Below are 12,341 nucleotides of genomic sequence, written 5' to 3' on the forward strand. Positions count from 1 at the left end.
GCCCCGTCCCCTCCGCCAGCCCCCGCAGCCCCGAGCGGTCTGTGCCCCGCCTTGTGTAACCTGCCAAGCGGCCGCCGCTCTTTTCTCCGCTAGTGTTTCCGATTTCACCCCCACGAGTCTCCCTACTTTCGACCCACCCCCAATTTTCTCTTCCAGTGAAACAAGAGACCTCACATAGCAGCGGATCCTTCCTCTTCATCCCCTCATGCACTCTTCAGGTCGGACTGCAATGAGTGGACTGAGGTCTTCTGGGCTGCTGGGGCTTGTACTCTTAATGCTCTCAGCAGGATACTGCAAAGAAAAAACAGACTCCACAGATTTGAAGGACAAGCAAAGTCTCTTAAATCTCATCATGGAGATCATTCAGGAACTGAAAAGGTATCACCTGGAGAAGGACAGTGGGATGCCATACTTCTCCAAGCATGACTATAACTTGGATCGAAGGGAAGTGGCTGACTATGGAGGGTACCAGGACGAGCAGAGAGTTGGTAAGTCACAGTCCATTTTTTTTCCCTAGGGTGCCTCGGTGAATGAGATAGTGCATCAGGTTACTAATTTTGTATTAAGAATTCACCACTTGAAATACGTGCAGATTCCATTTGGTATCAGAAACAGACACAGATGGCAAATTTGGACTAGAAAACCTCCATTCACCTCTCAGAGCCTTTTACTCTCTGGATAATGAACTCAACTGAAAGTCCAACTTCCTGTGGCTTTGAACAAAACCTAATTATAGGGGAAAAGACTTAAATGGGCTGAGATCAAGGAAACAAGGGATGAAAACGCTTTTTTCCTGGAAGGTTACCACTTATTATCATGTGCTTGGTTTAAGCGTTTCTTGGAAATGACCCTGGCAAGAATTCTCCTGCAGGACTGTAGTATGTCCTTAAAGACCTTACATATAGAAGTCTTCCCCGCAGCTCAGCTTCACTGAACTGAGTTGTTCGCCCTGCTTGTTAGTTCCTTTTGTACTCCAGAGGTAGCGCCTTTGAAATACTAGGGAGCTGAGACAGTACTCCTCTGTCACTGTGCAGGCTGTGACCAGTTTGGGACACTCCTGCAGCCATCCTTCTGCTCGTTTGATTGGCTCCTATCTAACCTGCTTAGTTTGGGGATGTACTTCTGTGCACTCAGTTGAAACTTGATTTAGTTCCTCCTGCTGCCATGTCTAATTTAGTGTTCCCTGTCACTCCCAAGCCATTGCAGTGTTACTGCTGCTCATCTGACCCCTCCAACTGAAAGTGACTTTTTGAATATTTTCCAGCAAATATCTACTCAACTTTTCCCAAACTGGCTTTCGTTTTGATAGTATGCTGTTTATTTTGTCTTTATTGATCTTTTAAAGCTTCATTGTACCTTTTTGCCATTCCCATTCATACTCAAATATCCTTAAAATTTGCATTTATTGGTGGTTGTCATGAAGATGTTGCTTCTCTCTCTATTTGGATGATTAATGAATGCACAGAGGAAGAGAGTTCTGTTCTCCTTAAGGTCAACACAGGAGAGAACATTTTGTTTTACAAATGTTGAAGAGTCAAAGAGGCCAGATTAAGCAGGGAACTGTGATGTGCACAACTCTAAATGTCATCTTGGGACATGGGCATAGTTTTGGTCACCCTGTTGGTGCAAAACATCTGGCTTATGTTATCTACAAAATTAATAATCCTGCTTCAGAGTTGATTAGTTAGTAGCATTGTTACTGATTTTGAAGCAGGATTTTTCACTCTGTTATTATGATGGAGTTCTTCCCAGTAACTCTGAAAAGGAACTACTAGTTAGAGTCTTTCGTTTCAGTTTTGGCATCACTTTTCTAGTGAGCTTGTCCCATGGGAAGTTTCTGAGTGAAGCATGTGTGTTTTAATGCTCTTTATGACATAATTAGGTCAAATAGGATAAGGTCAATTTTACTTACACCGACTAAAGTTAGAAGAAAATGAAGAATGACTTTCGAGAAGTGTCTAAATTCACAAGTGAATCGGATCTGGATGGAAATGCTCTCTGCTTTATATCTGATAAGAGGTGCCAGGGGAATGAAAAGGCTGCTCAGGCATTCATGGTCAAGTAAATAAAGCACCATATAGTGTATCATACACAATCAGCACTAAGCCATCAGCACAGAGTTTGTAACAGAAAGCAATCAAAGATAGCTGTAAATCAGGAAGTCACAAGCAGGGGTTAGGGCTAAAATGGATTTCAGTAAACTAGTTTCATTTTGCCATCTGCTGAACACAAAACACAAGGCGGTAAACCACAAACATAGGGAGCCAGAAGAGAGCAATTTGCTTGGAATAATTTCCTGTGAATTTTATTTACTGCTGGGGGAGGGAGGGAAGATTCCTGTAAGTAGATCAATCCAGTTTCATGATTACAGTAGAGCAGTGGTTCTACAGACATACCTGGGACAGAATAGTGGTTACGTTTGTATAAGAGAATTAGAAGACACAACCCCAGATTGGAATATATCATTGAGTCTTTAACACTTGTGTAATATGAAAGAATTTAAATCTAGATAAACTTCATAATATAGTTCATAGAGAACTAAAATGTGACTCTTAGTATATAGCCATCATCATTAATGATTTCTCACCTAACAGACATTGTTTCATCAGTACTGTGTTTCACAGAGCATTTTACAAGGTCTCCTTATGTGACGTGACTGCTTGCAGTTTGGCCTACTGTATGCAAAGGACTTTTGCCCTGCATACACCTCTCAAGACATACTGGTGATGTTGCTGCACAGAGTATTCCCTGTCTTCATACTGTGCTTGGCAAGCATAGGTCCAGTGCAGCAGAGTAACGCTATTCTTTTTTCCGTCCCACAGAAATAGTTCCCAGAGATCTGAGGATGAAAGACAAGTTCTTGAAGCATTTAACAGGTATGTTTTAATTTTGCGTTGGTATCCCTATTTCACTTACATACCATAAGCTACACTGCTCTTCTTGTGAGCTGTGCTGATTCATAACTTATTTTTCTTTATCTTTCAGGTCCACTCTACTTTAGTCCAAAATGTAGCAAACACTTTCATCGACTTTATCACAATACGAGGGATTGTACCATCCCAGCATGTAAGTAACAAAAGCAGGCACTTCCCTAAAATGAGAGGAAACTCTAAAATTTACCAGTTCTATCAAGTATCAGTAGTGATACAATGTCAGAATGCATTCCCTGCAAAGAAAAATTTGGACTGCTTTAAAATGTACAAAGTATTCTCTACAGCTTTGCTAGAACAGCATCAGCATTACAGAGAGGAAAATAGAAATAAAACTTTCAGTGTACTTGCAAATACACTGTGTAGAATGGCTGTAAACACTGCATCCTTAGGTACTGATGTATTTGCCTCATGGGTTCCAAACCATGTGTTTGCTTTTCCTTTCACAAATATCTCATATTTAATTTTTAGTGCTGTAAATTCAAGACAGGATCACAAATCCAGGTGGGGTTATTTTACTTTTCAGTGATTATATATGTAGGACACATTTTATAGACATTTTCTATTTTGACTATTTAGCTACTAGTCTACCAGTGATGTTAACAATGAATCTTTGCAACACTTGTCTTCAGTGAATTATAAAAGTATAACTTGTTAGCTTAGGGAAAAAAAAAAGTGCTGATGGACACAACTAAGCAAAAGCCGCTCATGATGCCTCATCACTGTTGGCAGCACAGAGAATTAAATAAAAATCAAGCACTGACATTTATCAGTCAGTAGATGTGACTCCAGATTCATACTGAGGTGGACTTGTTGAGTAAGCAGATGCTATTTTAGTACAGCCTTTTCAGAATGGAAGCACACTTTATTTTACTTGTCTGAGGTCAACCAGTTGGGTCAGTAGCAGAGCTGGGAATAGAAACAAGAGTTACAGATTCCAAGTTTCTAGTATTAATAAATATTTCAGCCTAGTGCTTTTTAAAGGCATATTTGGTAAGAATTGTGCACATTTTCTCTATTTGTAAGGCTTCAGATCAGGAATTCCTTGGAAACACAAGGATTTCTAGATGACAGGTAACCAGATCACCCTCTGTTTACATGGGTGGAGATGTGAGTTGTTCATAACTTCTCTGTTCTGAACAAGCAATGGTCATATTACCTTTTTCATAAGGATCACAACACAAATGTCATTTGGCTTGGCACTAATGAGTGCTCCAAGCTATGAAGCTAAAAACTAGTGGGCCTTAAAGGCTCTAAATTAGCCTTTTCCTCCTGACAGGTGACATATCCACCAACAAAATGTCTGGATAATGGAGGATCATTTGTATGAGTGGCAATTATACCATAACTATGCTGTGAGTTGGGATTGTTAACATTTCATCTCCAGATGAAACATTAGATGTAGTTACCCATTAATGAAATAAAGCCTAAAAGAAGTGAACGTCATGTATTGGGCTGGACTGACTAGCATATCTTTAAAGTAACTTTCTTCTAGGAAAATGAGATAAACAGCCTGCCTTAATTTTTCATGCACAGAACAATATTACTTTTTGATAATATCCTGACTTCAAATTATACTGTTCCTTGTGTATAGAGATCTGAAGGCCAAACAGCAAAGAAACGAAAAGTGTCTCTGATGCTGCAGTGTGGTGGTAGCTAGTACAAAAGCATTGTGTTGGCATACTTTCTAGTACTTTTTACAGTATAGTAGCATTGTACCTGAAAAATAATTTACTTTTCTGTTTGACCATAACCAACTTTCAAAATATTTTCTTTCAGTTTTTCATGGAAATGAAAAAAAAAAACCTTTTGAGTAATTTCTTTAGTTTTGCATTGGTTCTGTGTCTTACTATGAATGCATCAAAAAGTTGATGATACCTAAAATATGAATTACTAACAATAGGACTTCAGTGGAAAAAACATTTTTACTAGTTTTAAGATGAAACTTCATGCTCCTATGAATGTCTATCATGTGGTCGTCTACTTGGGCTGGACTTAAGATTTGTATGAATAGAAGATGTTATTTGTCTAATTTAAGTGTTCCCAGGAAGAAAAATCTGTTGGAGAGTGGCATTACTTAATATTAAGTTGACAGACTTGCTCATTGAAGGCTGGATTTAAAGGTGGATGAGCACTATTTATTCTTTCTCTAATATGGAAATACTAGAGTCACATGTTTAGATCCTGCACGGAAGCACAGGCACAGATGTATAAATTTTAATACATACATACATACACTTGGAGAGCCCCCAAGCACTTTCATGCTGTTTGTTTACAGATAGAACATGTGCAGAAGTCAGTTGCATAGTTAGACGTGCCATTAGACATGGCTTTTAGTTATTACCCAATTTGAATACATTCCTCTTTTAAGTCAAAAGAGTTGATTTTTATTCTGTTGCAAACGAAGGTATTCATTGAACTTTGCTATGACACTAATTTGGACACTGAAAACGATTTTGATTTTTAAAGGCAAATTTGATTACTTTGGTAATCTAGTAATGCTTTTTTTCATACAGACTATAAAAGATGTGCCAGGCTTCTTACTCGATTGGCAGTAAGCCCTATGTGCATGGAAGGATAAAGGTAAGCTTTTTCTTAGCAGAAATGACATTCCACTGAATAGCAAAGCAGCAGATGTTGTGTTTCATACATGAAAATTCATGGGAGTATAATAACAACTGTCCTTGAGATAAGGTGTTCTCCTCCCAGAGGACTTGAAGTAACTGGCTTAATCTGGCAAATTTTGGCATTAAGGAAAGGGTACCCCCTACTGGAAGTCATTACATAAACGTCCATGTGCATCATCTGTGAATTATTTATAGCAGCATACAGTTAGCAGATAGTGAATTTGTTGTTACAGAACAAAACACAGCAGCTGTGGCTTATTTTTCAAGAGTTTACTCAGTACACAACTGCCTGTATCGGCAGCAGCCACCACCCTTTTATGTGTGCAGCTGTAGATCTGTGCTGTACTCAGTAGTATGAGTTAATATATACATAGCTGTACACATCAAAGCTTCATAAATGCAGATAGGTCACAGGTGCTTTTACAGCAATTCAGTTAAAATGTACTGATAGTAGCATTGATAAACTATCTTGAAGCTATTTGGATTTTTTGGGATTTCCTTGTGTACACGTCTCATATCTAGAGGTTAATTCCCTCCTTCTTTGCCTTGATGGGCCTATATTTGCCACAAATACTTGGGAAATTTCATCATGCACCAAAATAAAAACAAAAGCCAATTAACCAAATCAAAAATCACTCCCAAACTCCCTGTAGAGAACTATAACATAAGAATACAGAAGGACTAATTTACATTCTGTTTTCAACCTTTAGCTGAGACAAAATGTGATCTTGGACAAAGGGATAAATAAGAACCATGTAGATTTGTCAGCAACAAATGCTGTCAAACCAAGATACTTTAACTCTGTGACAAAATACACATCTTGTGGAAGGAATCTGTGAGAAAAGTAATAAATATTAAGCATTTTATTTTAAGCATTGACACTGTTTTGCACTTCACTCTCACAATTAAGCTGGGGAAATAGGATCAAGATAAATGTAAAAATGACTGGAAAAAATACGTAAGTTGTTGGTGCTTCAGTGTCAAAACTGGAAAAATGTACTGACCAATGTCACACAGCTTCATTATGGGTTTGATATTGTTCAGTATTTTCATTAATAACTTGGGTAGTAGAATACTGTATTCATGTATTTCAGTATTATAGGACAAGCAACCATGACAAAGTACAACCTTGAAATTAGAAGTAATCTTGGAAAATAAGCCAAATAGTCTAAAACCAGGATGACAGATAAAGAGCAGAATTATGAAGTCCTGTAGGATTATTCAACTGCAGAAATACATGGAATTTGGTGAATAGTTAGATAGTACTGTTGAAAACAGAGGTTGTTGTGGACTGCGAACTAAGCAAGACAGCAATGTTACGCTTGAAGGAAGTCAAACAATACTGGAATGTGTAAGTAGAATCACAGTTTATGAAACTCCTGACACAATTACTGTTACTGGAATACTATATTTAATTAAAGGCATCACACTTGAAGACATATAAGGTCTTCTTGTGTGAGTCCGAAGAAGAGCACCATGGATGACCAAAGGTTTAGAAAACTCAGTATACAAGAACAGTTACAGGAATTAGGATTATTTAATCTAAAGAAAACATGACTGCAGGAAAACCTGATGGAGCTATTCAATCTCATGAAAGGTTTCTACAGGTTATTCTCTATATCTAGTCTGGATAAATGAGACTTAATTTGTTTAACTTTGCAAATAGATGAATAATATTATTACCAATGCTAATAAACAGATACATCAGAGTGTAAAATTATTTTCTCCCATTCTTTAGAAAATTTTATCTGTATCTTAATAATCTGCCATGTAAACATGAAATTGCAATATGAAGGAATAGCAACTAAAGTAGTTCACATCTCAAGCTGGGAGTCTATTTAAAAATATCCTTTTCTCAAACAACCTTTGCACAACATATTTCAATGTCAGCAACAACTGTCCACTTCTTTTATTCACACAGACACAAATCAGTGGTGGTAGACTCCTTAAGCAGCCTCACTTAGCAGAAAGGAAGACTATCCTCTACCACATACATCTAGAGATGCACAGGTGTCTGTAGGATTAAGCCTCTTTTCTCCTCAAGGCTTTCCCACTGCATCAGTTAAATTTGTGTAAAACAAATTAGGTTTCCTGTTTTGTTCAGTATCTGATTTTTGTTTCATTGCAGGTTTGTAAGTGGGTTGAGCTATAAACAGACTAATACTTTGGCAAACTAGTAGTTTTATTGGATTTTTCAGATCTGTGGACATCTATCCATGTTTAGAGATCAATTTGATGAGAAGAAAAATACAAATTTATTTTTATTTGTACTTACAGTGCATTTTGGAGTAGCACAGCTTTAAAGCACACAAGACATTGAAACTCAGAGCTCAGATCAAACAAGGAAATAATATGTGAAAACAGGAGTTAGACATGTTACTGTCACAACACATTCCTATGTGGCACATGTGTGTTTGTGGTGTGACATGTCTTTCGGAGCCTTAACTTTTTCTTATGTATCCTATACATATGTAACTGAGCTCCATCTTCTCTTTTTTTTAGAGTGTATATTCCCTTTCTGCCTGTCCTACAGACATGAGCAATGCAGGGACCCAGTAACAGCCCTTCAACTTGTTGAGATTGCATGAGTGAAGCCAGAGCAGCAGATCTGTATTATCACATCTCCCAGTTGTCTTTTTTTTTCCAGTCAGCCTCCCAGGCTGTATTCCCTGGCTGCCACCAGCACCATCACTAATTAATTTTATTCTGTAACCCCTTCTCATGGTCAACACAGCTATGCTAGAGTCCTGTCCTTGATGCTTCTTTGTTTGTTCTGTTCTTCAGCCTCTTTCTTCTGCCAGCTTCCTAATAGTTCCCATGCTTCATGCTTGCTTTGCTCCACTCCATGCAGATACATCCCACAACTGTTAGGTTGTCCATATCTGCAGTAGGTAAGAGATGCCAGGAACACAATTCCCAAAGTCTTCACCTATATAAAGTTCACAATTCAGATCATGAGCATTTCTGGTGACAGACAGTGATGAATCTGAAAACTCCTTTGACAGCATTTGTCAAAGCCACTCGGCCACAGTCATATAGATTTTATTGCTTCTGTTTGAAAACCTCAGGTGCTACTGTTGGTGCTCCATCCCTTTTCCATTACCTGTCCTATACATGTTTGCTAGAGACCAACACTGATCTCATAACTTACTTGGAATACTTCTTGCACTGTGAGGAGGAGTTTGGGGACTGTGGACTGCATTATCACATCTTATTACATACTTTTGTTTTGAAGATTTCTTCTAATTTCTGTACTGACAAATGTTAATGTGGTTTTAAAAACTTTTAAAGCCTCTACAGCTATTTCAAATAAACAAAGTAAAGCTAATGACACACTTTTACACTAATAAACACAAGACTGGTGCAAGTAGTTGGAGTCTCAGGGTATGCAGAGAAAATGAGGTTTATATATTATAAAAAGTGTGTTAAAGAAATCTACCAGTTGCTTGTTCCTTTAAGATGAAGATGCAAATAATTAATATTTGTACATACAGTTCAAATACCTGTTGCAAAATTCGTAATAAGCTTCAAACTGAAATTTCCTTTGGAACTCCAAAAAATCTCTGTAGATTCCTCAAGATGTATTGATCATACTAGTAATGTATGAGACAAATGCTGAAAATACAAGATAAAGTTGGAAACTTAAAATACTCCACTAAATATACCATTCCTATACACCATATTTTATATCAATTTTTTCAAATTATTCTTAAACCAAGATATTTGGGCACTTCAATTTTGCTTCAAATATTTTGTAACAATGGAAACAACAGCCCTTAATTGCATTCTCCTTTGCTGCTGCTTTCTCAGAGTAACATCAAGTGCATTGAAATGTCAGACACTTGAATTCCATAAAAGTGAAGGTGAAATTAAAGATGAGAGGATTGTGTATTATTCAGTGAAGGCCTGTTTTTTTCTAGAAATTGTAGCTTGATCTGTTTTATACATCTGCTCAGGGCATGTTCAATCACCTCTTCATGATGCCAGGAATTGCTTCCCAAGTTAACTAATTTAAGACTTTTCTCAGAACTACTGCTTTGAGTTAAAAAGGCAGCCAGTGTTTATGGTTACTAGTGTGGCATCATCCAGGTTTATTAAAAGGCAGCTCACAGTTTTCCTTGCTGTGAGATGTCTGTGGCTAGCACCAGATGGAACATTCAGAGCTTCATAATCTTCAGTGCATGGATCTCTGTGATCACATTACAGCACCTGGGTGTGCAAACCTGGGAAAAGAATTTTTTTGTATATAAGTATGACGAGGTTCTGCTACAAAATCCTACTGGCACAGTATTTTAAAGTTTATATTGATATTTAAACCACTAAGTTCTTCTCATATAGGTTAGCTTTTTCTTACAGAGTTTATCATCATGCACAGGTAATAAGCAGAATCAAATCTGGAAAGCTGCAATATGCCTTTATAATAGCTTTCATATGTGCTTTTAAAAATTAGCACAATTGGCTGGGGAGTTGTATAGTTACCTATGTTCTCAACAGAGGCAGTAGTCAGATTGCATTCAGGATCTCCTCTAAGACTATCCATCATCCTTCAGCTAAGTTCCAGCCTAATATTTGTAGACTGATGCATATAACAGACTATATGAAATTAAAAAAAAAAAGAAGTAGAACAGATTTATCAATGCTAAACACCGGGGGTTTCTGAAAACACCAGGGGTTTAGAAAACTGTGATTAGGTGATACAAACTGTCAAGTTCCCCTACAAAAGCAAGTGTAGATGAGATGACAAATGAGCATCCTAACCACTGTTTTTCACCCCCAGTGAGCTGCATATTCCCATTAGTAATGAAAAAAGTTTTATTACATTTTCAGTGTTTAACTTGTAGATTGTATCAAACTGATCAAACCAAAAGCATGTTAATTTCTTCTAAACATCACTTTTTAACATTATAGCTTAAATAGAGTACAGTAGGAGCATACATACAGAAAATAAGCTAGATGAAAATGAAAGGCAAGGAAAATATACATCAGTTTCCTCCTCTAAGGAAGGATATTAAAAAAAAAATAGAAGTAATTGTCCTATCTGCAAAGCCAGAAAAAAACCCTAGATTACATTAAGATTTTCTGTAACATTATTACATTTCCTAAATAGCTTTCAAAAATTGCAAAACTAAATCTTTAAATACTACTAACAAGTATTTCTGTATGCACCAATAGCTTGATTTTCAATGGATTATGTCAAGTCCAACTGACTTTGCATACAAATGATTCCATTACAAATTATACTTAAGCAGTAGAAAATGTAGAGAAGCTCAGAGTATCAGAGAATTCACACTGATCATGGGGAAGACAGTTACCTGTGTTCAGACAGACAATATGAAAGTTTTAACTCTGAAAAATATCATCAGCAGAATTCTAGTATCAGATTATCACTGGTTTTTATCCACCACGGATTTTTGATGGCTGTAAAACACCAAAGCTTCATCTGGGTCTGTTTGCATGTAAGAGTCTTTCAGCTGTGTAGTTCCTGCTGGCTGAAAAAACATTGTACATTTTTTATTTCTAAATAAGAACAACAATAGGCATAGAAACACTTGAAACTGGGTGGACAGACTTGCAACATTCAGTGCTCACCTGTCTAGAAGAGGATAGACTTTTAGATATGTGTATGTGCAGTACACTACATTTTCTTACAAGCTTTAAAGGTGTGGGGGAGTAAGGTTGTGAAAACCTTCGCTGCTCAACTTCTGAATCAACATTTCTAGAATACAGACAAAATTACATACATAAGCAGTGTGGAAACCTGTAATTTTGTATTGGAGATTGTGATATCAGTGTCATAGGCATGACAGTGATCTCATTCCAAGACACTCTTCTGGAAGACTTCAGGCAGCAAATCGAACCACTGCAGCTCCTGCTTAGTTTGTGGTGGCTCAGTGTTGGCATGTTCCAGGGGCTATAGTTATACAAGCAACTCTTAAAAAGTTACTTCTATTTGTTTCTTGTTTGTATGAGTCCAAGTTTCTTCACAAAAGGGCCCAATGAAATATCAAATCCTTTAGATCCTTCAAACTAGGCATGCCATGAACAGCTCCTGACACCAAGGCATTTAGAAAGCATTTTGCAATCTGTTAATGCTATTCCTGAGGTGTATTCACTTCTTGACTTCACAGATGCAGTCATTGGAACAGATTAACTATGAGTACATTTTTAATAGGTAGAACTGAATCTCCCCAGTGTCTATCAAAAATGAACCATCAGAGAAAATGATGCTTTCCAGAATTTTAGCCTTGATTAACAAAGCATTAATGTTACAGTTCAGTCAGGCTGATATGAACTGAGGTAAATCTAAAATTCACTACTGATCTTTCCAAAGTTATTACTGAATTCTCCAGTTTTATTTGCCATTTTCACGATGATAAACACAATCTCAAGCACATGTATGTGAGTATAAAAATGATGAAAGTCAATTTCTTCTTTCTTTTAATCCGCCAGATCTTATTACCACAACAAGGAACACCAAGAACCAAGAGAAGTGCCTTGGAAACCAACAGGGAAACAGAACTTACTACCTTTTAGCGAATTCCATTGTGAACAAGAGATTTATTTTTGCAGATTGACAGACTACTTCCCATAATTCTTTTAACATGCATTTTGTATGTCATCAACAGTTTGCAGATTGACATTCTTTCCAGTAGCATAACTGCCAGTAGTACTTAATGCTCCATACCTAAAAACACACTACAATTGATGTGTAATGCTGCCAAAAATTATGTAAACACCAATATTTCACCAAGAAAATTCATGTTCTGTTGCTTAATCCTACAGT

At 37.1% G+C, this 12,341-nt stretch overlaps 1 protein-coding gene across 1 annotated transcript; it reads left to right on the forward strand.

The window, feature by feature from the left end:
* Nucleotides 1-25: 25 nt before the first annotated feature.
* ALKAL2 (ALK and LTK ligand 2) lies at nt 26-12,341 on the forward strand. Its single transcript, XM_031063931.1, has 5 exons — nt 26-488; nt 2,823-2,876; nt 2,986-3,066; nt 5,447-5,513; nt 12,008-12,341. The coding sequence occupies exons 1-4, from the start codon at nt 206-208 to the stop codon at nt 5,509-5,511; spliced, it is 483 nt and encodes a 160-aa protein (XP_030919791.1). The 5' UTR covers nt 26-205; the 3' UTR covers nt 5,512-5,513; nt 12,008-12,341.

The sequence above is a fragment of the Geospiza fortis genome, unplaced genomic scaffold, assembly GCF_000277835.1.
Source record: "Geospiza fortis unplaced genomic scaffold, GeoFor_1.0 scaffold356, whole genome shotgun sequence".
NCBI classification, from domain to species: domain Eukaryota; kingdom Metazoa; phylum Chordata; class Aves; order Passeriformes; family Thraupidae; genus Geospiza; species Geospiza fortis.